The sequence below is a fragment of the Erinaceus europaeus genome, chromosome 11 (genome assembly GCF_950295315.1).
Source record: "Erinaceus europaeus chromosome 11, mEriEur2.1, whole genome shotgun sequence".
Lineage (NCBI taxonomy): Eukaryota > Metazoa > Chordata > Mammalia > Eulipotyphla > Erinaceidae > Erinaceus > Erinaceus europaeus.
In genome coordinates this window covers 59,029,628-59,055,230 of record NC_080172.1, presented here as the reverse complement: position 1 = coordinate 59,055,230, position 25,603 = coordinate 59,029,628, and the positions used below count along the sequence as shown (strand labels likewise).

The 25,603-nt window shown below is 42.8% G+C and overlaps 1 protein-coding gene across 3 annotated transcripts; it reads left to right on the top strand.

Moving 5' to 3' along the window:
* The first annotated feature begins 5,194 nt into the window (after nt 1-5,194).
* On the top strand, nt 5,195-23,724 carry CD2 (CD2 molecule). Of its 3 annotated transcripts, none has more exons than XM_060201819.1 (5): nt 5,195-5,486; nt 5,626-5,928; nt 15,011-15,241; nt 20,608-20,730; nt 23,108-23,724. In XM_060201819.1, exons 1-5 carry the CDS (start codon nt 5,426-5,428, stop codon nt 23,287-23,289), a joined length of 900 nt encoding a protein of 299 aa, XP_060057802.1. In that variant the 5' UTR covers nt 5,195-5,425; the 3' UTR covers nt 23,290-23,724. The 3 variants fall into 3 exon arrangements, with proteins under 3 accessions (XP_060057802.1, XP_060057801.1, XP_007525579.1); XM_060201818.1 differs by having other exon boundaries at nt 5,197-5,486; nt 22,952-23,724; XM_007525517.3 differs by having other exon boundaries at nt 5,201-5,486; nt 22,982-23,724.
* Nucleotides 23,725-25,603: the final 1,879 nt, after the last annotated feature.

Genomic DNA, 25,603 nt, shown 5'->3' with positions numbered 1-25,603 from the left:
GTATGGGTTAATTGCACACATTACCCAGATTTGAGGCCCCTATCCCCACCTTCAGGGGAATGCTTCAAGAGTGGTGAAGCAGGTCTGCAGATCTCTCTCTCTCTCTCTCTCCCTTTCTATCTTCTTTCCCTTCTCAATTTCTCTCTGTTCTATCAAATTAAAAGGAAAAAGAAAAAGAGGGAAAATGGCCACCAGGAGTGGTGGATTCATACTGTTGGCTCTTAACCCCATTTATAACCCTGATGGCAGTAAAAAAATTAAATTAAAGAAACTTTTATTATAAAAATAATGGTCTCATTACCACAGTTTCAAATCTTGCAGAGGTTGTGACAAGTGCAAGTTTCTTTATAGCATTTTCAATTTCTAAATTGTGGGAAGGAAGTTCTGCAAAAATCAGCATGAATCCTTCCAGTTTTTTTTCCTTGCATGTGCATATAGTAGTACAGCATAGTGATGATATAATATAATATAATATAATATAATATAATATAATATAATATAATATAATATAATATGGCATAATATAATATAATACAGTCTGTCTTGCTCTGAAGTCTATTTTATTCTCTTTTCAACCATCATATAATATTTTAAATACAATTAATAATGGTAATTATTACTATTGTTATTAATATTATTTTCCCAGAGCACTGCTCAGCTCTGGCTTATGGTGGTACAGGAGATTGAACTTGGGATCTCCAAGCCTCTGGCATGGATGTTTTTTGCATCATCACTATACTATCCCTCCAGTTCAGAATTCCATTGTGTTAGTTATTGGCAATCTCCCATTACAAGATATAACAAACAGCCTTGAACAAAATTTTTGTGCACTTACATAAATACTCAAGTAGGATAGATTTCTACAATTAAAATTATTTGACTAACAATACATACACTTCAAAACTTGGTGGAATTGCCCACCCCCACCCCAGGAGGAACACATCTCCAATATACTTACTCCAGTACTGGATGAAGTTGACTATTTCTCCTTACATCCTGGTTGGCCTTTTCTAATGTTGCTAACCTGATGTTAACCAGTAGTATTTTATGGCTATGATATAACCAGTGGTACTCAATTTAGAGTGTTTTTAAAACATCATATATATAATCATTTATACTAGACATAGACAGAGAGAAATTGAGAGGGAAGGGGAGATAGAGTGAGAGAGAGATACCTGTAGCACTGTCTATCATTTCTGAAGCTTCCTCACTGCGGGCAGGGACCAGAGGGTTGAACCTGGGTCCTTGCACACTATAACATTTGACCTCTACTAGATACAAGACCACTGGCCCTGTGCAATGTTTTGACTTGCACTGTGTGATATTTATTTAAGTTAGAAAGAGATAAATTGAGAGGGAAGGAAGAAAGAGTGAGAGAGAGAGAGAGAGAGAGAGAGAGACCTGCAGCATTGCCTTGCCACCTGTGAAGCATTCCTCCTGCATATGGGGCCTGGGATTCGTGCACAGTAACATGTGTGCTCAACCAAGTGTGCCACTGAAAGGTCTCATACATTTTCCTTTTTCACTTTACAATGGTATGAAGGTGATATCCATTCTGTGAAACTGTTCATTGATGTTGGATTTGTGACTTTTAATCATTTTCTGGGCTGGTGCCATGTGTTATCATAATGCTACAACAGGGAACTACAGCTCCCAGCCAGTGATATGACTATGAGGATGAAGGACAGATATTTAAAATTTTTAAAAAATATTTATTTATTTGTCCCCTTTTGTTGCCCTTTTGTTTTTCATTGTTGTAGTAGTTATTATTGTTGTTGTTGTTAATGTTGTCATTATTGGATAGGACAGAGAGAAATGGAGAGCGGAGAAGTCAGAGAGGGGGAGAGAAAGGTAAACACCTGTAGACCTGCTTCACTGCCTGTCAAGCGACTCCCCTGCAGGTGGGGAGCCGGGGGCTCAAACTGGATCCTTATGCCTGTCCTTGTGCTTTGCGCCATGTGCGCTTAATCCGCTGCACTTCCTACCACACGACTCCCGAAGGACAGATATTTTACAGGGTACAGAGTAGGATAAACTATGATGTTTGGTATGTTAGCAGCATTATTCACGATATTTTCATCTTGCAATGGGTTTGTTGTAACATGACTCCATTGTAAATAGAAGATCTGTATATTTTGGTGCCATTATAGCTCTTCTTGTTTATTGACATTTCTTCCCCAAACTGCTTACTTATATCCTATGCCCATTTTCTTTTTAACCAGAGCACAAGGTTATGGTGGTACTGGGGACTGAACCTGGAACCTTTGAACCTCCGGCATGAAAATCTTTTGCATAACCACTGCCTGCCACTCCAGTCCTTTGCCTATTTTTAAAATGAAGTTCTCTTTTTCTTTCTTACAGATTGACAAGAATATATGATACATGCTGGATATTCATAATTTATCATTTATATCACAACTATTTCCTGTCATTTCATTTATTGACTCTGCCTATTCATGCATATTACATTTTTTCCTTTTTGGGGTAGAGAAAGATGGGGTGAGGGAGAGAGAGAGTCTACAGCACCAAAGCTTCCTTCAGTGTTGTGGGGGTAGGACTTGAATCTGGGTCATGAACATGTCAAGGTGGTACACTATTCAAGTGAGCTATTTTTCTGGCTTTAATATTGCATTTTTATATAGACTTGTTCATATTTACTTTATTACTTTGAGATCATATAGTATGTATAAGTAGGCTTGCCATATCCAAAGATATGAGATTATTTGTTGATATTCTCTTGGCACCACAGCACCTTTTTAACATTTAAGAATTTAATAGGACAAGTAGATAATTCACTGGGTAAGGCACCTGAATTGCCATGAATGCAATCCAGGCTTGGGCTCTGACATGGGAGGTAATATGGCACCAGAGAAAGCTTGGGTGCTATGATACCTCTGCCTCTCTCTACTCTCTCTGAATGAAAAAAAAAAGTAGACATGCAACAGTGAAATCACACCTGAGTGTGGCCCTGGATCCATACTAAAATGAATGAATGAATGAATGAATTCATTAGTTAATAAAAATTTAACATGATTCTAGTTTGTTTTGGTGAATGATGTAAATTAGAGATTTATATAATCATTAGATAAATATTCTTCTCAGGATTTTTTTTTGTAAGTTGTTGTGATCTATTGCTTTGACTAACTTTCATCTTCTATGCAACTTTCTGGCATGCGATATCCACATATGTAACCAAACTTAAAACACAGTACAAGCACAGTTTGAACATTTTTACTCATTTTATTCCAAAGAATCATGAAACTGGAGAGTTTACTTCGGAAATCTATTATTGGGTGTCTATTGTTTCTTCCTTCCTTTCTCCTTCCTTCCTCCCATCCTTTCTTCTCCTTCTCCTTATCCTCCTTCTTCTTCTTCGTCCTATTCTTCTTCCTCCTCCTCCACCTCTTCTTCAACATTTTATTTATTTATGAGACAGAGAGAGAGAGGGAGAGAGAGAGAGAGAGAGAGAGTCTAGAGCACTATTCAGCTCTGGCTTATGATCATATTAAGAATGAACCCAGGAGTTCAGAGTCTCAGACATGAAAAGTCTTTTTGCATATCCATGATTTTATCTCTCAAGACCAATGTCTACTATTTCCAAGACTGAGTTCTTCTAAGAACACCAGTGAGCATCACTTAATTTCTTTCCTTATAACATACATCTATTTATTTATATTTTATTGTAAAGGCAAGATAGCACAGAACCAAAGTTATCTGCAGTACAGTAGAACTTCCATGTTATATACCCAGGTTTTCAACCTGGATCACGCACGGCAAAAACAGGCACTCTCTCAAGCAAGCTGTCTCCTGACCCTGCACACATTTTTATTTCTTCTTTTTTTCTCTACAAGACCCTTTAGTTTGTCTTTTTGTCCCCAGCTTTTCCTTTTCTTAATCATCGATCATTGTTAACCATATATATATTTTTTTAATTGCCACCAGGTTTAGGCTTGGTAATGGCATTACAAATCCACTGCTCCCATGGGGCTATTTTTCCCATTTTATTTGATAGGACAGAAAAAAATTGAGGCGGGAGATAGAGAGGGAGAAAGAGAAACATTTGCAACCTGCTTCACCACTCATGAAGCATCTCCCTGCAGGTGGGGAGTGGGGACTCAACCTGGGTTCTTCGTTTGTTTGTTTGTTTTTCTTTTTACTAAAAAATCCCCTTACAAACTAGACCATTTTTCCAAGATGAAGAAGTGAATGGATGAATGAGTAACATTTTTATTTCTGGTCCAAAGTTTCTTTTTTTAAAAAAATTATTGGGGGATTAATGTTTTATACTCAATAGTAAATAGAATAGATTGTATATGCATAACATTTCCCAGTTTTCCACATAACAATACAACCCCCACTGGGGGGCTGCCACCATGCTCCAGGACCCGAACCCTCCCCGCCACCCACCCCAGAGTCTTTTACTTTGGTGCAATACACCAACTCCAGTTTAGGTTCTGCTTAGCGTTTTCTCTTCTGATCTTGTTTTGCAGCTTCTGCCTGTGATTGAGATCATCCCATATTCATCCTTTTGTTTCTGATTTATTTCACATAACATGATTTCTTCAGGGTCCATCGAAGATGGGCTGAAAATGGTGATCAAACCTGGGTTCTTTTGCATGGTCATGTATGCACTCAACTGTGTGTACCACAACCCAACTTCCCATTGTTAGCCATCTTAAAGATTTTTGAGTCTTTTGTTCTGTCTGTTTCATATAGCCTCTGCTTTGGCTGTTTCAATAACATTCCACAGTCTTTATGCCTTTTCATTTGTTTATAGAACAAAATTTTAATTTGCTGTCAATGTTAAAAGAATTACAAAGTGGATACTAACCAAAAAGATTCAGGGGTTTCATGCATTTACTGCCAAGGCTCAATTTATGTATTTTCTGTTTTGTTTTTAAATCACAAGACCTATTTAGAACATTATAATTATTTGGCATGTGTACATTTTCCAATATATATAGATAGATAGACAGACAGACAGACAGACAGATAGACAGATACATTGTTATCCACTCATAAACACTTGCTTGTGTCTTGACATGGTCTTGCTAGATGAGCTCTAGCAGAGCCAATAGAAGATGAACTCCTAGTTAAGTCTGGCTCTCGGTTCACCTTTTGGTGATCCTGAGTAATTTGCTCTTAGCTTTTCAGTTCCTCTTCCAGGGGGATAAAAAAAAAAAACCAACCCAAGTTTGCCATGAGGGTTAGAATATGATTAGGAAACACACAGAAACATACCTGTTTTGACAGAGAAGCACATCAGTGGGGTTGGTACACTGTGTGTATCCTTCTCTGATACTGTAAAAGAAGGGGGGGAGAGGAAGAGAGACACGTGGTAGTTAAAATCTCTGGGGGTGGATTCCACTAGCTTCAGTTCCTTTCGCAAGAAGCTCAGTATATCATAAGGGAGCTAGCCCCAGCCATGAGCTTGGCATGTCACATCTTAGCTAGCTGCCTTCTGACTGTCTTCTTTTCCAGGGGAGGTAAGTTGGTGTGTGGGTGTCCATTTTTAACACTAGAAGCTTCTTCGGAGACCTGAAGTGTCAGTGCCAAAGAGCTCACCCAGTCTGACTTTGCTGGCTGTGAGTCTCGAGCTCACAATAACTGTTATGCTTTTGATAGGTGCAGAGACTAACATCTACTGGGTCCCCCTGAATGATGACTTCAAACTGGACTGTGATTGTGTCCCCAAGAATGATCTCACTATCAATGATATAACGTGGCACAAAGGCGAGAAGATTGCACAGCACAAAAAAATAAATGGCAAATGGGAAAGTGTGCTAGGGGAAAGATACAAGGTGTTGGAAAATGGAACTCTGATAATTAAACAGCTGAAAGAAAGTGATGTTGGCAGCTATGAGATATCCATATACAATTCGGAAGGGAAGAGCGCCTGCGAGGTAAAATTTGAGCTGAAGATTCAAGGTAAGCCTTTGCTCTCTCTGTTCTTCCATCTCAGTATGGGTGCTATTCATTAAGGCCGGCACAGCATGTACAGAATGTGTCAGGCCTGCTCTCAATCTTGGGATACCCTAAAGTAAATCTAATTTTCCTGGCCCCATTCTCCAGTGCCATGGTAGATAGTGTCACACACAGAGATTACTGGTAGACATTTGAGTCTATAGTCCCAAATGTTCTGTTTAGTGGTTACAGAGATATGGGTCTGGATGATGAGTCTGGATGTAGGTGATATTAATCAGGAGGAGGGGAAACAGGTGGGCAGAGGGAAAGGTGGCCATTATACGTGGATGATAAAGGACTGAGGGCAGGTGGGGCAGGGAAGGGGAGACTGACTCGAGTAGGGGTGGTTAGGGCTTCTCCACCTAAGGAGATCTTTTCAAACCAACATGCCTGGAAGGAGTAGTTTACAGTGGAAAGTGCTGGAAATAGAGCATGCAAGAATGCATAGCTCCAATTTATGAACTGTTCAACCTCAGGGTGATCAGAGACAAAAAAGCAAGCTTGTTGGTCTCTTTAGAAAGCACCTCAAATGTGGCTTTGCACAGCTGCATATGAACTTGGAAAGTGGGGTGGGCATGGAAGATGGTGACACAAAGATAGGCCAGGTGTTGCTGCTGCACTCTGAGTGAGTAAGGGGAAGAGGCTGAGTCCCAGTTTCTTTTAAAAAAAAAAAAAAGACTATTATTTTAGAGACAAGAGCACTGCTCAGCCCTGGCATGCAGTCTTGTGCTTAACAGCTGAGGTATCTCCCCTGCTTAACCATGATTGCAAATTAGGAGCTATTAAAAGTCACAGAGCCCAGGCCCCATCTCAGACCACTGAAGCCAGAATAGTTGAGAATGGAGATGGGATATCAGCAGGTGTAGTCATTTCTAGGTGGTTCTTAAGGAGCAGCTGAAATTGATTACCACTGACTAAGACTAACAGGACAAATGAGAAACTGTGAGTGAGTTCACCCCAATTCATGTGAGGCCAGAAGGGAGGCAAATCTGTGCATGTGAGCAAACAAAAAGAAAGTGGAATTGAAATGGCATTGGACTTGAAAGCTCAGAAACACTTGGCAGAGGCTGACCAGAATGAGAAACCGCCTTGGATTTGGGAGTTGAAGGGAGGGGAAGGGAGGTGGTAGCTAGAGGAGACAGGAACCCCAGACTGAGCATGAGTCAGAGATCTAGCAAGCAAACAAGTCTTTTTGTGCTTCTCTCTCAGGAAATAGCCCCCAAGGCAGGGTCCTCTCTCACCCTGTCCCTAGTGCACCTTTCCATCAACCCCAGGGACTGTCAGCTCCTTGTAAGTGGCTGTCTCCCATGCTAGAGTTCTACAACAATGAGCAAAGAAGGCATTGCAGAAATGTATGGAACTGAGACTGGTGCCAGAAAGGGGCCACCAGAATGGGTTCTAGGGTCATGGTCCTGGCAGCTTAAGCCTGAGGAGCCTGTTGGGAGCCCAGATCCACATTCTTGAAACTTGTACTGCAGCAGTAATGGTCATGCCTACCAGCTTGGGGTCAGACTATGGGCTTAGAGGAGCTTCCTCAAGTCCACAGCAGCCCTGAGAGCTAGTTGCTATCCTCCCTTATTATCTGCACAACACACCAGGCTCACTTATTCAAAGTCTCACAGCTGGACAGGAGCAAAAGCAGGAGAATGCAACTCTGGGGCTTCTGTTTGCAAGGGTGGCAACATATTTTCTTTTCCTCTGAAGAGCTTTACTGAGACAAAAGTCACCTATCATAAAATTTACCTGTCTAAAGTGTGCAACTCAGTGGCTTCTAGAATGTTCAGCTGTGTAACTGTTGCTATAATGAATTTGAGAACATTTTCATTGCTCTTCCTGACCAAAATATAGTGAAGTTTTCATGACACAGCAGCTGTGTGTGTGTGTGTGTTGTGTGTGTGTGTGTAAAGATCAAACAATCTTTTCAGTGAAATTCATTTTCTGGCCACGGAGTCTGATTTTTATGATAATCAGTCCTAATATTCAGTGACACAGAGGCTCAACAAGACAGCCATGGCCAAGGACACAGTTCCTGAGAGATCAGTGCTAACCCTCCCCAGCATGGCTTCCTTTCTCCATGCTTCTCACAATTCAGTTTCTTTTCCCTCCCCCCTCCCAAACCATTTTTACTGGAGGAGGGAGGATAATGATTTACAGGGCAACTGCTGACACAGGAGTATAGTTTCTTTTTTTTATTAGTGATTTAATATTATTTCCAAAATTATGAGATAATAGGGGTATAATTCCACACCTTTCCCACCACAAGAATTCCATGTTCCTGTTCCCTCCATTGGAAACTACAGTAGTTCTCCCAAGGTCACAGATATGAGTTAACTATTATTTCTATAACAATCTATATTATATATATATATATATATATATATATATATATATTTGCCCATTTTTTTCTATAGTAAAAGGCGAAAGATTTATATGATCTGAAGAGAAACCAGAATATCAGTTTTTTTTCTATGGTCCTGCCTTCTTTTCCTTTCTAAGTCACACCTACTACTTCAAACTGTCTTTTTTTAATTTAATTTTTATTTTAAATTTTATTTATTTATTTTAAAAAGGAGACATTAAGAAAGCTGTAGGATAGGAGGGGTAAAACTCCACACAATACCCACCACCAGATCTCTATATCCCATCACCTCCCCTGATAGCTTTCCTATTCTTTATCCCTCTGGGAATATGGACCCAAGGTCATTGTGGGTTGCAGAAGGTGGAAGGTCTGGCTTCTGTAATTGCTTCCCCGCTGAACATGGGCATTGACAGGTCAATCCATACTGCCAGACTGCCTCTCTCTTTCCCTAGTAGGGTGGGTCTGTGGGGAAGCAGAGCTGGTGGGGTCATCTGTCCAGGGAAGTCTGGTCGGCATCCTGTTGGCATCTGGAGCCTGGTGGCTGAAAAGTGAGTTAACATACAAAGCCAAGCAAATTGTTGAACAATTATGGACCTAAAGGCTGGAATAGTGCAGATGAAGTGTTGGGGGGTACTCAATGCAGACTATTGTGTACTTTTGCTTTCAGGTATATATTTTGCCCTAGTTTATGGATACGTGTGAACATATGCTCTATCTCAGGGTACCTGGTCTATATCTAGGTTTTGGGACTTTGTTAGGAAGTGAACCACCTAGGATGGAATTAGAGAACACTATGAAAGGAAAGGTATCACCGAGTAATGAAGCTGAAGGGTTGTCATTCCACACCTGAAGTCTCTGGACAGTCTGAAGTGAAGCATGCTGAGGTGGCACTTGTTGCATTGATTAGGTTGTGATCAGCAGATGCAATATTATTTGATATGCATTGAGAGAAGCATGCTGGAAAGTACGCCCCACCCTAAGGTTCCAGGACTGGGGGAAATACAGGCTCTATAGTGGAAATGTGAGGTTCCTGCTGTCTTAGGATTCAAGAAGACAGTGGATAATTATTGTTATCATCACATTATTTGGTAATTGGGTTAACTTTGAAAAGTCCCTTTGTTAGGATTTGCTGTACAATACCCAGCATCTTGTATATAGCTGTGCCACCAGTTGCTTCTGTTCTCCCTGGTCTAGGCTTTGAGAGTCAACATATCAAAGACTCAGCCTATGTATTAAAAAGACTCAGTCTGTGTTTTAAAAAGTTCTAGACATATGATCAATTTTTCTCCTCTCACATTAATTAAATAGTTATTTATATGACTACAATTTAATAGGAATGTACATAGACACCACTCCCACCACCAAAAGACTCTGTCCCCTCCCACCCCCCCACTCCCCCCCGCCGACCCCGGGAAGCCGAATGTCCACCCCCACCTCACCACAGGGTATTTACTTTGGTGCCCTACTCAAGATTTAGTCAAATCCTGCTTTTAGTTTCCCTTTCTGTTCTTCTTTATCAACTTCTGTTGATGAGTAGGATCATCCCATATTCATCTTTATCTTTCTGACTTAGCTCACTTAACATAATTCCTTCTAGCTCCATCCAAGATGGGTCAGAGAAGGTGGGTTCATTGTTCTTAATAGCTGCATAGTATTCCATTGTGTATATATACCACAGCTTTCTCAGCCACTCATCTGTTGTTGGGCACTTGGGTTGCTTCCAGGTTTTCGCTATTACAAATTGTGCTGCTATGAACATAGGTGTGCCAATATCTTTTTGGTTGGGTGTTATGGAGTCCTTGGGGTATATCCTCAGGAGATGAATTACTGGGTCATACAGAATGTCCATGTCTAGCCTTGTGAGAGTTCTCAAGTCTGCTCTCCAGAGAGGCTGGACCAATTTACATTCCCACCAGCAGTGCAGAAGGGTTTCTGTGTCCCCACAGCCTCTCCATCATTTGTTGCTGCATTTTTTTTGTCTCCTCTCTCTGTTTCCTAAAGGTATTGAAGATCAGAAACCTCTGGTCATCTTCCTCTAACATTTCTCTCCCTCTGGAAGTATGGAAAAATTCTATTTGGAGTGTAGAAGATGGGGGTTCTGGGTCTGTAATTGCTTCTCCACTGGACATGGACATTGGCAGGTCAATCAATATCCCCAACCTGTTTCTATGTTTTCATAGTGGGGTAGGGCTCTAGAGAGGTGAGGTTCTAGGACAATTGGTTAGGTTGTCTGCCTAGTGAGTTCAGGATGAAATCACAGTAGCATCTACAACTTGGTGACTAAAAGGCAGTAAGATATAAAGCAGGACAAAATGTTTAATAAACAGGAACAAAAATGTAGGAATAAAGCAGATAAGAATAGGAATTTTATAGTGAAAGGAAGCTAGGAAGTCTATTTTAGGTATGTGTATAGTTTCTTAACTCACTATAATAGTTATCTGCATACAACTTCCACCACCAACTCGTCTCTCTTCAATGTCCTGTCTTGAGTAGCCAACATCCTCTTCTTTCCTCTCATTTTTTTTTTAGTCCACAGTCATTTACTTTACTGCAACATGCCCCACTCAGTCAGAGCTTCATCCTGTGCTTCCCATTTCTTGCCTTGTTTACTAAGTACCACTAATCTGGTATTAATATTTCTCCTTCTGGTTATCTCACTTAAGATAATTCTTTCAAGTTCTATTCAAGAGGAGGCAAAGAAGAAGATTTCATGATTTACTACAGCTCAGTAGTATTTCATTGTGAAAAGACACCATAACTTTCTTAAGCACTCATCTGCTGTTGGGCAGCTAGGATGCTTCCAGGTTTGCGTTACTAGCATCATGGTGTCTTTCGATGATGGGGCAATTTCCCTAGATGCAGTAGTAGTAGCTCTTTTAAAGCAGAGGTTAGCAGGGCAAGTTAATCCCAACAATCTGGAAAGAAGGGCTGGGATGTGTGTGCCCCGTGGCTTGTCTCTCCCAAGTTGCTCTTCTACAGAGCAGTCCTCTTCTATCTGTTCCCCATTGCACAGTTTATGTTAGTGAGACACTGAGAGGATTTAAAAGTCTCCAGCAGAGACTGCTCTTTAAATTAGAATTATTAGAAAAATTGTTCAAGTGAAGACTACATTGTTTAAGAAGATGGTGAGAATGCCTACTTGCTGATGCTCACAGGGAAAGAATTTCATAACAGATCAGTAAAGAAAAAGTCAAACCACAGAATCATACAATCCAGCTTTGGTTTTTAAAATGTTATTTTGTATGTCTTTGAGTGCATGGAAAACATCTGGAAGAAGCTGGGAAAATGACTTTACAAGTAGAATGAGGAACTTACATGCCTGAGGCTTCTGATTCAATTTTTAGTACTGAATATGCTGGCATGATACCCTGGTTTTCTCTCTGTCTCTTTCCTTTTCTCTCTGTCTCTTGTAAACTCCTATTAGATATAAAATAACATTTTGCAAAGACTGATATGTAGCAAAAATATAGGATTGCTGGTCCTGCACAGTGGAATTGCCAGAGATTTTGAGATATTTTTTTTTTTGCATGCTGCCAGTCTTTACAATGATAAGGTACCACTGCTAAAAATAGAAGAATACTTCCATTTTGAAGAGGTGGGTCAGCACCCAGACTATGCACTGACTTGCCCATGGTGTGGTAACATTTCTCCATCCTTGTCATTCTGGGCCACACCTGGAGTAGAGAGAAAGCCTCTGGTATGTATCCTATATACTAGACATGAAATAAAATTTGGTGGGAGAATTTATGGGGAAACTATTGTTAATTGGAAGTCAAGGAGAGCTCTTCTCATCAACATCTACATAATGAAGTGAGAAAGGCAGCATGTTTGGGGACAGAGAGTCAGGGAGGAGTAAAAGATGTAGGGGCCATCACACAACTAGGGAGAGCTAAGATCTAGATATGTCCTCTCTGACACTAATGTCAGGCCTTTGACTTTGAAGATAAAACCTTTTGGGCTGGGAAAATAGCTCACTTGAATCATACACTGCTTTGCCATGTGCAAGAGCTTGATTTGAGCCTGGCCCCCAATGCACTGAAGGAAGCTCTGATGCTGTGATCTCTTTCACTCTATTTGCCTTGATGCCTCTAATGAGAAGAAAAAAAAATGACTCAACATTTTATCACATCAGAAAAGGAGAGACACAGAAGAGGATTAATATGAATGTCACTGTTTTATCACATCAGAAAAGGAGAGACACAGAAGTGGATTAATATGAATGTCACTGCTATGAATGTTACCCCCTACATTGTCAGTACCTAGCAAATTGCCCAGGGCTTTGTCCCATGGCCTTGCTGTGACAGATGGGGCATGTTTCCCCTCACTCTTTTATTTTTCAAGCTAGAAGGTAATTTCATATGACTTAAATCTTTTCAATGAAAGTCACAGTACCATGTAACATTAAGTTTCAGATGTGCATCGTTATAAATCAATGTCCCTGTAGACCACATTAAGTTCTCTCCTAGAAGTTCAGTTCTACCTTTTTATCTTATACAATTGACACTTACCCCTTTTCTTCTTGTAGTCACTAAGTTGATATTACAGTCTAAACACAGATTTTTATTTTGTTTGGTTCATATTTAGTTTGTTTTCTCTCTGTACCATATAGGACAGAAACCATACCATTTGTGTCTTTCTCTGTCATCAGAGTTCATGGTATGACAGTATTTCTTTATTCACGAGCGAACGGTTTGAAAAGCGAATCTAATCTAATCACAACTCAAATTTGTCCTGCATCTTTCTCCTCCGGCCTCCTGCGGCAGCGGCAGCAACCAAGGAAGTATGTCGGATAGGGGGCGGGGAGAAGGAAGAAGCGCGGAACTAGCAAGGACTAAACTAAAATCTCCCGGAAGAAGGGGGAGTGAGACCAAACCAATGTAACAGAATGACCATGTAAATAGACCACAATGTCAAGCAATGTAACAGAAGGATCCCAGAAACAGAACTAGAAGCATACCAACATTTCTCTGTGTGACTGACTTCACTAAGTCTCAAGCCCTCTGGTTTCTTTAATGTTGTTTTAAGTAGCAGGACCTCATCATTTTAAATTATTTATCTATTTTTGAGGAGTTAAGATAGCACATATGCTTTTTCATCCAGAGACAGAGAGATACAGTTAGAAAACACTGCACTGGAGCCTCCTCTAGTGTCATAGCACTTCTTATGTGGTTCTGGAGTTTGAACCTGGGCAGTGTGTATATCAACACATGCATGCTAGATGGTGAGACATCTCTCCAGCCCCATCTCATCTTTTTTAAAGAGAAGGATTTATTTCTTCATAAACAAGAGAAAAAGCTGGAAATCTCTTTGGTCTATGCAGTGCCAGGAATTGTACTAGGGATCTCTTGCTTTTAAGTTTCAAACTCTATTACTGTGCCACGTCCCAGGCTACAAGATCTCACTGCCAATTATAGTAGAGTGGCATCCCACTGTGTAAACGGACACATTAGTCTTGTCCAATCACCGGCCAGTGCATGTTGAGGTTTGGGTACACCGAGAGATGAGGTCCAGCTAGGCTCAGTAACCAGCCATGACACAGCTTTAGGGGAAGAAATGGGTCAGTGTTTCCTCCCTTCAGAGACTAAACAAGCACATAGGTCCTCTGCTCCCATGGTGGTGAGCAGGGGAGTTGGGTTTTCACTTGTGACAGAGGGCTGAGGCCATATATATAATCATTCTTCCAGGAGAGTTCCTGGCTGCTCTTGAAGATTTGTCCCTTCAGATCTCAAGCTCAGTGGGGATTAGGCTATGGCAACCTTAACAATAATAACAATTATTATTATTATTATTATTATTATTACTGCCACCAGGTTAATCACAGGACTCAGTGCCTACATAACCACTTGGCTGCTTCCAGTGACCATTCTTCCCTTTTTCTCTGATAAAGGGAGAGACAGAGAAAAATAAAGAAGGAGGGGGGGGGAGAGAGATCTGCTGCACTGCTCCACTATTTGTGAAATGTCCCCTTCATGTGGGAACTGGTGCTTGAACCTGGGTTCTTGCGCATTGTGATTTGTTCATTCGTTTGAGTTCAGCAACTCCTGGCTCCTGTGGTGACCTTCTTGTACTCACATCCCACATGAACTTGGACTTTGGAGAATGGTTTCCTCTTTTTCTATCATTTATTCCTGAGGGTGCTATAGTCGCCCACCTAACTGGACCTTTGTAAGTGGGGAGAAAGATACCCGCTACTCTTTGGTTAGGAATCAATGACACCATGTATGGGAAAGCATTCTAAGCTATAGAACAGTATATATATATATATATATATATATATATATATATATATTTTTTTTTTTTTTTTTTTTTTCTTCAGAGCACTACTCAGCTCAGGATTGTGATGGTGTGGGGAACTGAACATGGGACTTTGGTACTTTAGCCTTGAGAATCTCTTTGCATAACCACTATGCTATCTCCCCTGCCCAGCACATAAGCATTTGATAGGATGCACTGTTACCAATATAATGTATCTATAGGCTTTCTTGGGAAGAAACATATACTGTATGTACTTTACAAATAAAATATAATAAAAATAATAAAATAAAATGGTTTTTGAAACTGGCTAAGGGCCTTTGGATTTGTTTTCTTCTCCCAAGCTGACTTCATCTCACCATGCAAATAGGTCTGTCTAGCTACTTCAGAAAATGACTTAATGTGGATGGAATCCTTTTTTTTTTTTTTTTTCAGAGAGAGTCTCAAAGCCAAATGTCTCCTGGGATTGTAACAGTAAATCCCTGACCTGTCAGGTGACCAATGGCACGGACACTAAATTAAAACTGTCTGTAGATGGAGAGATTTTCCAAGCAACTCAAAAGACCTTCACACACAAATGGCAGAACAACCAGGATGTCTCCTTCCACTGCACAGTCAATAACAACGTCAGCAGTGAGGCCTACAATGGGATCACAAATTGTTTTGGTGAGTGGTAAGTGGTGAGTATGGGCAGGGATTCATCATACTCCAGTGACTGGAAGCCTGGGGGTCTAGGGACCTGGGGCCTGGCTTGAGTGTAGGAGTGAATGCTTTGAATCAGCATGAGAACTGAAAGCACATATATGCCATTTGGAATCCTTCTAGGGTTACCTTAGAAAAGAAAGGAGATGGTGCTCTTTGGTCATTCACTTGGGGGCTTTCCCAGATGGGCGTTTAAAGAATGTATGTATGTGTATGTGTGTGTGTGTATGCATGTATATATTCTAATGAGGGGGACACCAGAGTACTGCTCACACCACTCAGCTCTGGCTAATGATACTGCTGGGGATTGAATCTGGGACCTCTGAACCTCAAGCATGAAAATCTTTTTCCATAATCATTAAGTTATCTTCCCAACCCACATAGGGAGTAAGTACAGTTTAATCTCAGGTGATTACAAAGAGCCTCTCGGGGCAGGAAAAGACAAGAGTTGAAGCAGTAGAAGAAACTGTCAAGGTTCAAGTCCCTCAGAAAGGCAATGACCCTACAGTGACTCCCACAGGAATGATGAGAAGCAGTAAAAAAAAAAAAAAAAAAAAAGAGTCCCTTCTGGAGGGGAGATGGTCAATGCTTCCTATCAAAGCAAAGTAAATGGGTTGTAAACAGGTTATAGAAACACCACAGATTTTCCTGCATTAGTTATAACAGACAGAGGTCCCTTATTACAGTCATGAAACTCCAACTCTTCTGAGATCAGACGAGATTGGGCATGTTCAGGCTGGTATGGCTGTAGATGAAATTCCAACTCTTAAGCTCTTGTCTGTGTGCCCACATGACAAAACTCCCAGAAATAATTTTTGAGACGCAGCTACTATAATGCACAAGCTCTGGGCTGGGAGCAAGAGTTCTAGACTCATACTAGTTTGGTCTGTCCAAATATGGCTGGATGGACTCAGCAGAGTTCCTCCCACTGCCTGGGCTTCTACCTCTTGGTCCATAAAGAAAATGAGTCTGGTGCTTCTCGAGAGTCTGTCTGATTATTTGTATTTAGCTTTCTACAGCTGTCTGACCACTTCCACCCCAAAGAATCTGGTCAGAAGTCTTGAGTTTCTACAGGTACTGGGCACAGGGAGCAGCCCTGGACTGGTGTGAAGTCACAAGTGGTACCTTTATAAAATATATTTATTTTGAATTTGTTACAACAAATCATCTCATATTTATCAGGTTTAAGAATAAAAGCATTTATCTCCATTTCTGTGAATCATAAATCCCAGTGTGACTTAGTGTTTTTGCTTAGACTTTCATGATGATGTGATCAGGATACTGCAAGGGGTTCTGAAAGATGGTGCACATTTTACCATGTATGAAGACTTGGGTTCAAACCTTAGTAAATACAGGGGAGCACCATACAAAGGGAAAGATTCACAAGTGGCAGAGTGGTGCTACGCTGTTTTTCCCCCTCCCTCTGTTTCTCTCTCCCTATTTGCCACTTAACCTCTACTAGAAAAAATAAATTAAAATAAATAAATAGTCCACTGGGAGCAGTGCCCTAGCAAAACCCTTGCAGAGAAAAAGGAAGAGAGAGAGAGAATGAGAGAGGGGGGTGGGGTTGGGGGGAAAGGAGGGAGGGAGGGAGGAAGGAAGGAGGGAAATGCTGCAAGTATGGAAGCATCAGGATAACAGGGATACAATTTTTTAAAGTATTTTTATTATTTTATTTTATTTTTATTAGGGATTTAATAATGATTAACAAGATTGTATGGTAGCAGGGGTATAATACCATATAGTTTTCACCACCAGAGTTCTGTATCCCATCCCTTCCATTGGAAGCTTCCCTTTTTTTTTTCCTAGTTATTTAATAATGATTGACAAGGTTGTGCAATATTATACAGTTTTTGTTTTGCTTTTTGCCTTAGGGTTATCGCTGGGGCTCAGTGCCTGCACTATGAATCCAATGTTACTGGAGGCCATATTTCCCATTTTTGTTGCTCTTATTGTTGTTGTTGTTATTGCTGTTGGATAGGATAGAGAGAAGTTGAGAAAGGAGAGGAGAGAAAGATAGACCTGCAGACCTGCTTCACTACTTTTGAGGTGACCCCCCTGCAGGTGGGGAGCCAGGGGTTGAACCAGGGTCCTTAGGTAGATACTTGTGCTTCATGCCATGTGCGCTTAACCTGCTGTGCTACTACTGCCCATCCACCAGGGATACAATTTCACACAGTTCCCAACATCAGAGTTCCCTGTCCCATCCCTCCACTGGAAGCTTCCCTATTCTTTATCCCTCTGGGAGTCTGGACCAAAATTCTTTATGGGGTGCAAAAGGTGGGAGGTCTGGTTTCTATAATTGCTTTTCTGCTGGACATGGATGTTGGCAGGATAAACCATACCCCCAGCCTGTTTCTATCTAAAAGGCCGTATGATATAAAGCAAATTATTTAATAAACAGGCACCCAAAGGTAGGAATAGAACAAATGAAACTAGGTGTCTTCGTACATTCCTTGTGGCTCATGACTTTAGTAATTTTTACCTGAGCTTGATAGCTAGCATTCAGGTGGACTAAAAGTATTATCTGGGAAGTTGGTGTCAGAGTTGGGAATAGGAATAGAAAGCTGGATTAGGACAGGGAGTTGCTCTCAAGCATGAGAAGAGTATAAATTGTTGACCCCATCAATTTGACTCAATTTTATAGCATTTTAGACTTTTCCTCTTCCCTTTCCTCCCTTCCCCTCCCCTCCCCTCCCCTCCCCTCCCCTCCCCTCCCTTCCCCTCCCTTCCCTTCCCTTCCCTTCCCTTCTTTTCCCTCCCCTCCCCTTCCTTGTCTCCTCTTCCTCTTCCCCTCCCCTCCCCTGCCTTGTCTCCCCTCCCCTATCTTTTTCTTTCTCTTCCTTTTTATTCATTTTATTGGGGCAGGAGTTAATGGCTTACAGTACAGTTGTTTGCACATGAGTATGATAGCTCATTTCCCTGTGATAGGTGTCTGCAGAACACTTTCACCTCCAAATTAGGTTCTTTTCCATCATCATGCACCAGGACCCCAATGTTCTCTCCATCTCCTCCCTTCCTCTCCTGCCCCAGAGCCCTGTGCTTTGGTACAATACCACACCCAGTCCAAGTTTCACCTTGATTTTCCCTTTCTGATCTTGTTTCTTAAGTTCCACCTATGAGTAAGATCACCCAGGACATCTGCTTTTCTATTGAAGGATCCAGAGAAGTTGTGTAACTGTGTAACTGGCAGGCAGATAAGAAAAAAAAAAAAAAAGAAGTCAGAGAGAGCCTTGAAGACAGCAAGTCAAGGGCCAGCTTCACTGCAGTTTGGAGATCTGTTTTCTGTGCCTCCTGGGACTGTGGTTTGCTCCTGGGGCTCACCATCCCACCCCCACCAGCCTAACAGGTCCCAGTGTTTTCCTAGGAGATTCCAGTTAGAGGAGGTGTCCTTGGTTGCTGGGCTGACCTCTAGTCTGGTCTCCAGATGTCCACACTCCCTGACCCCAGGCCCAGCGTCACCTTTCTATCTACTGTTGACTAACAAAGTGCAGTCACCCCCCTCTCAGCAAGCAACTCCCAGAAACACCAAAGCACAGGCTCCAGTATGAGCGAGACTATATCTTTGTGTACTCCTTCACAGTTCACAAAACACTTTCAGTTCCACCATCGCACTGACTTCCTACTGCTGCACATGGTGTTAGTTTTGCTGGTTCTGTTTTCACAAAGAAGACTCGGAGAGATGGAATAACTTGTACAAGGTCACACAGCTTTTGTCTAGAGGAGTCAGGACTCAAACCCAAACTTTTTTTTTTAAGACAGAGAGGCAGTGAAAAAGACCACAGCACCAAATCTTGCTTCAGTGCAGTGGGATGAACCTGGGCTGCGCATGTGGTAGAGCAGCACACTATACAAATGAACTATTTTGCTGGCTCTAAATCCTTTTATCTTAATTGTACGCCATTGTCCTCCTCATTGTTTTCAGGAGGAAACCAGAACTGAAGACTTGGTTGTTAATATCCCCTGTGGATGCTAAATTGATATGTGTCTGAGCTTGTTTCACAGGCCAGGCAAATCTGGGAGGTGGTTCTGACTCTTAAGTGAGAGGACCAGGCTGGACAAGTGGAATAATTTTCCAGAGTCTCAGAAAACTTCATAGTGCAAAGGGTCAGAAAAGAAATCCTATGGGCTGGGCGGTGGCTTGAGTGAGCATTTTATCATGAGCTAGGACCCAGGTTCAAGGCCTGGGTCTCTACTTATAGCAAGGGAGATTCTTGAGTGGTAGAGCAATGCTGCAGGTCTCTCTCTCTCTCTCTTTCTCTATCTATATATCTCTGTCTTTCTCTTCCCTATATCTCACCCTCTATCACAAAGAAAGAAAAATAGCTCCCAGGAGTAGTAGAATAGTGCAGGCACTGAACCCCAGTGATAACCCTAGTGGTAGAAAGAGAGAGGGAGGGGAAGAAAAGACTCCTCTGAAGGAGGATGATCAGTGATAAAGCCAGAGGGAAAATGTAGAAACATGAAGACAAGGAGATGCTTATAGGAGCCCCTAGGGAACAGACACCATGGCCTCAGGTAGCTCAACCACGCTCTTCGCCTCTTAGGCCTCCCCTGTGAAACCTACTCCACTACTTCTTTAAACTCTCACAGCTCAACATCTTACTACTGGGGTGGTAGAACCTAAGAAGAAGCAGGCACTTCAAGGACAGAACCCTGAGGACTCCTCTGAGGGAGCTACTGCTGGCCTCTGCGCTTTCCATGAATTTCACGTTTCATGAAGGTGACTTTAAATACCTCACCAAGCTCTTTTATCTGATGAAAGTGGGAAGCAGGAGTCCTTAGCCAGAGAGAAGACATCATCCCTCTGGGGGACCAAGTGGTGGCTCAGCCAGAAGAGTGCATACCTTATCATGCATGAGGACATGTTTAATTAAGTACCTGGTCTCCACTTGCAGCAGTGAAACTTCACAAGCAATAGAACAGTGCTGTAGGTGTCTCTTCTTTTCTCTGTCTCTGCCTTTTTCTGGGTCTCTCATCCTCTATCAAAAAGAAAGAAAAGATGGGGGCCAAGGAGTGCAACACCTGGCAAGGCAAGGCATGCATGCTACATCTTTGAGCCCCTTGTCCCCACCTGTAGGGGGAGAAGTTTCATGAGCATAGAACAGTGCTGCAGGTGTCTCTCTGTCTCTTTCCCTCTTCATACCCCCCTCCAATTTCTGTCTGTCTCTATCTAGTAAATACATGAAAAGGAAGAAAAAGGACAAAAGGTCACCAAGAATGGTGGAGTTGTACAGGTACCTAGCCCCAGCAATGACTTTGGTAGGGGGAAAACAAAGTCACTGTGTTCAAGACCTCACTCACTCTATCCCATCCTGCTCTCCTTGCAGCTAAAGTTCTGGATATATACTTCATCATTGGTGTGTGTACAGGAGGAACTGTCTTCTTGATCGTCGTAGCGCTGTTGGTTTTCTACATTAGCAAGAGGAGAAAGCAGAATCAGAGGAAGGATGGTAAACATTCCCCACAGGCCCCTTCCAGTGAAGGCCCCAGTGAAATCCCCATGAAAACAGCCCACGGGAGACATGAGGCCTGTGAGGCAAACACTGGTGATGGGCTGTCTCAGGATGTTGGGGCTGTCCCTGGCAGTGGTAGTTTGTTCCATTTTGTGGTTAGCTTGATATCTGAAAAACACATTCTCAGTGGTGACATGGTGGGAGCTTTGAGAATCCAGCCCCCATCCCAACTGAGAGTCTGGCCAACTGGGTGGACTGAGGAGATGGGGCCACACTGCTCTTCAAGGGTAGAAAGGCTGCTTTCAGGGCTGGGGAGAAAGCACAATGGTGATGCAAGAGGCTTTCATGCCCGAGGCTCTGAGCTCCTAGATTTAGTCCCTTGTACCACTGCTCTGGTGAAAGAGATAGATAGAGAGAGAGAGAGAGAGGGAGAGAGAGAAAAGACTGTTTCAGCACCATTTAAACTAACCTCTTGTCCTCGAGGTTTGGCCCACTAGTGTTTAGGACCCAGTTTATAGTCACATAAGTAAATTTTTAGACCATCAGGGGCATATAGGAATATACCTGCTTTTTAAATTAGTGAATTAAGTGATTAATTTAGTGGAGTCCAAGACCCCTTCACGTGTACTCAATTTCATTAGCTGGGCCAGAGTCAGAGAGACGCTGAGGCACTGCTTCACAGTCCATGAAGCTTACCTCATACAGGTGCATTCATGTGGCTGCTGGGGGGCTCGAACCCAGGTCCTCACTAAGATAATGTGTGAGCTCTGCTGAGAGAAACATCCCCGGGACCCTCACTTGAGTAAGGATCTGGAGAACTTCAGTAGCACATGTTCAAAGAACAAGTGAAGACACCAGTGAGTGAAGAGACTAGTGGACAGGTTGTCAACCCACACTTGCCATGCAGGGGATAGAAAAGAACCCCCACTATCCCATTACCTCAGGATCAGGATGAATGTCTCCCTGAGCCTGACATTGGGGGGTAGGGAGGGTGTCAGAGATTTCATCAAGCTTTCTCTGCCCTTTCATCTTTCCCCTTTCTCTGCCCTGATTTTTGTGTGCTTAGAGCACATGGCCTCTTATATGCTGGGATCACACTGCCTGGCTGTGAGTATCAGCTTAGAAGGCTACTAAGGCCCAGCTGTCCAATTCTCAGGAGAGGCCGGTTAATACAGGCTCCAGTCCCTGAGGTCTAATGGTTAGAGATCCTAAGCAGACATCTTGTGTAGGGCCCTTACTTCACCCTGGGAATGTCCTTCCCCTCCCTGCTCTGTTGGGGCTGTTGCCAGACTAGCCTTGGGCACAGAGGCAGGAAGACTTAACTTGCATCTCAGGGGAGCCAAGGAGGACCAGTGGAGCCCTCTAGGTCCCGAGTAGCTGGGAATCTGCATAGATTTCTCCTATGATTACAAAATAGCCAAGGAATAGTGACCAGTTCTCATCACAGGTCTTTCTTTACAAGCCTATGGTCACACATGACAGACCATCCTAGAGGGGTGGCCATGGAAGGAAACTTCCTTTAAAATTCCAAAGGCAAGGGTGTGCTTCTGAATTTCTTAGAAACTAGCATGTTGTTGAAAATTAAAATCTCTAAATCCCTCATCTGTACTCCAACCCCTTGGCAGAATGTAGTTTGCTTTTTGGTGTGCTTGGAGTGAGGCAGCTCTAGAAAGACACCCATAATTTTTTTTAAAGATAAGAGACAGAGAGGCAGAGAGAAAAAGAGGAAGAGAGAGAGAGAGAGACAGAGAGAGGAGGGAAAGAGACCATAGCACTGAAGCTTCCTCCTATGTGGTGAGGGCTGGGCTCAGACCTGGCTTGCACACATGGCAAAGCAGCACACTATCCAACTGAGCTATTTTGTCTGCCTGAGTCACCCATCCTAAGGGAGGCATCCCTAGGGTTGTAGGGCTCTGCAGCTTCTGCCACAGGATCTGAGACTATCTCTAGAATAACATGGGGAGAACTCTGAGGTCTCCAATCCCCAGAGACCTCTCTTGGACCCTCTCACTCCAGTTTTCTCTCTGCCCTGGTTCTCTAAGGAAAGTCTCTTTTCCCTAGACTATGATGGTAGGTATCTACCTAGCTCCCTTAGTAGACTGGAAGGCTCTTGAAGGCAGGGACAGCCTCTGTTTCTTCACAACACCCCTGACAAGCAGCTTACAGGATGACTCATATTTGGGAGGCATCATAGCTATAGCGGTTGTATCTTGCCTAGGTGAACTCTGCAGAGGTCTTATTGTTGCAGATGAGGAGGTGGAGATAAAAGCATGCAGAACACCCAGCAAGGAAAAGAGCCAGAAACCCCATCAAATTCCAGGCCCAAGCCCTCAGAATCCAGCTTCTGTGTCATCCCATCCTCCTCCACCACCAGGCCATCGTCTCCAAGCACCAGCTCAGCGCCCGCCACCTCGTGGGCTCCGTGTTCCCCAGCAGCAGCAGCAGAGGAAGCCAGTCCCTGCACCAGGCATGCAGATGCACCAGCAGAAAGGCCCTCCTCTCCCCAGGCCCCGAGCCCAGCCAAAGATGCCCCAGGGGCCTGCAGATAACTCCTAATGTGCCTCCTATACAGACTTCCCCCTTCCTGTCACTGCATGAGGTAGATGTCCCCCAGTTCCATGGCAGGTGCTGTGGGGTGTACCAACCAGCTATGCACCCTGCAGTCCAGCACAGCATCATGGCCACCAAGCTACTGGGCCACAGCTGTATCCCCAGCTTTCAACTCAGCTTCCCAGAGACTCTGCCTCTTCATCAAGCTCCACGGATCTGGGAAAGATAAACTAAGACAGCGCAATTGTGAGAATAATGGGCTTGAAATATCCCAGAGCTCTCTCACCTCCTTCTCAGGCACAAGCTGTCCAAAGGTCTCTGTGCTGTATGTCTCTTAATAAAGAGACTCAGGTGCCTGAAAGATTTTTGGGTTTCCTATGGGCCTGCTGGAGGCTGGCCCATGGGTTCATGACTAGACATGAAATAAAGGTTTTGACTTGGCCCCATGTCTCCTCATTCAGCATCAGGTCACTGAATGAGAAAGAGGTCAGATGGTGTTACAGTGGAGTCAAATGTGGACACACCAGCTCATCCGGGGCCACCTTCCTTTTCAGCAGAATGTGAGGCAGTGCACTAGAGCTGCCCCCCACCCACCCTACCACTCTAGTTGTAACTTTGAGTTGTGAATTGAAACCACTAAACGCTAACTTCAGGAAGAGGTACCTGTAAGAACACAGAATCATGTGGGCCTCACATCTATGACTGACAAAGATCAGTCACAATGTTTTGTAATGTTACCTTAGAAAAGACGAGAACTCACAAGTGGTGAAGGGTCCATGTGAATAGGAGAAAGCTTAGCCAAATTGATGCTTTCCCAAAAACTGATTTATTGATTTTATTTAGAGAATGAAAGATGAGAACAGTGCTTGGTATATACTGGGTCTAGGGTTGAACCCAGAACTTCATGGGTGCCAGCCCTAGGACTCTATCTTCTGAATCAACTCCCTGGTCACTATGTCAAAGCATTCTAGTGCCTTAAGTGACCATTATGAAAAAGTCAGATCTACTGTGAGCTCGAGTGGCTGTGTTGGCTATGCTCTGAGGGAAGTGGGAAGGCAACAGAAGAAAACAAAACAAAAACAATTTCAGTTAAGGTTGTCAAGTGCTAGGTGGTGAGAAGGCACTTGCTTTGAAATGCTGGTACCACATTTGTGGTCCTGCCTGCCCGCCTTCTCCTGACTTCTTAGATTCTCTAACCCTTGCGGAGCTTTGGCAGGAAGCTCTGAGGTCTCAACCACAGAGTCTATGTATATTCAGGGCTTCCTGTGAGAACTTAGGAGGGTTCAACTGCTTTTTCCTCTCAACCTGAGTGTGTACTGTTCTAGCTCCAGCATTAATGACTGAGGATAATGAACTCTTTTGCTTACTGAAATGTAACTGAGAAATTTATCCAAGCAAGGATCTTTCCAGAAGGAGAGATAAAGGTCTTAGTACTGCCTCTTTATCATTTCTCACTGCAGACCTGAGGCTGTCCACCAACCATCCTGCTGGAAGCATTCCAAGTCCATTCCCTCCACAAGGCTCTCCCCCTGGCCTGTCTTGTCCTGTGCTCTCTGCCTGACTTTGGAAACCTTGCACTACTACATGTGGTGCAAAACATCTAGTGCTTGTAGTTATTCAACCCACCACTTACTCATCCAGCAAGTATTTACTGAGTTTTCTACTACCTACCAGAGTCTTTGCTGGGAAGCAGAGCTCACCATTTAGTTGAACAAGGGGTGGGCTTATTACAGGATGGCTACACTGCAACATGGTAAACTTAGGTCAATGATAGCCCTAAACCCAGGGAATGGGCTGTCAAGTCAGGTTGGATAGTGAGACTGAGGTGACACTGAGAGCTTCTTGGAGGAGGTGGCAGCTGAATTGAGTTGCAGCAGATTAGAATGAGTGACTTTGTTGTACTGGTGAAGTAGAGGTATTGGATTAGTCATTGGGAGGGAACAGCATAATCAAGGCTCTTGTCAGTTACCTGTTTATAGGATAATATTTTTTCAGTTCCTGTGTTTTCTTGATTTAAATTGACACCATTAGTTTTTATACCATGCACATATACAAAGAGATAAGTACCCTCAGTTTTATAACAGATACTGTTGGTAACAGTTGTTAGGCATCACCCCATTTCTGAGATATTAAAAATGGACATTTTAAAACTATTGAAATTGATAATGAATAATATTCTCAAGGATAATAACAATATCTTAGAGAGGGCTGGGTGGTGGCACACCTGTCCAAGTGCACATAGTATGAAGCACAAGGACCCATGCAAGGACCCTGGTTTGAGCCCATGGTTCCCCACCTGTAGGGGTGTCGCTTCACAAGT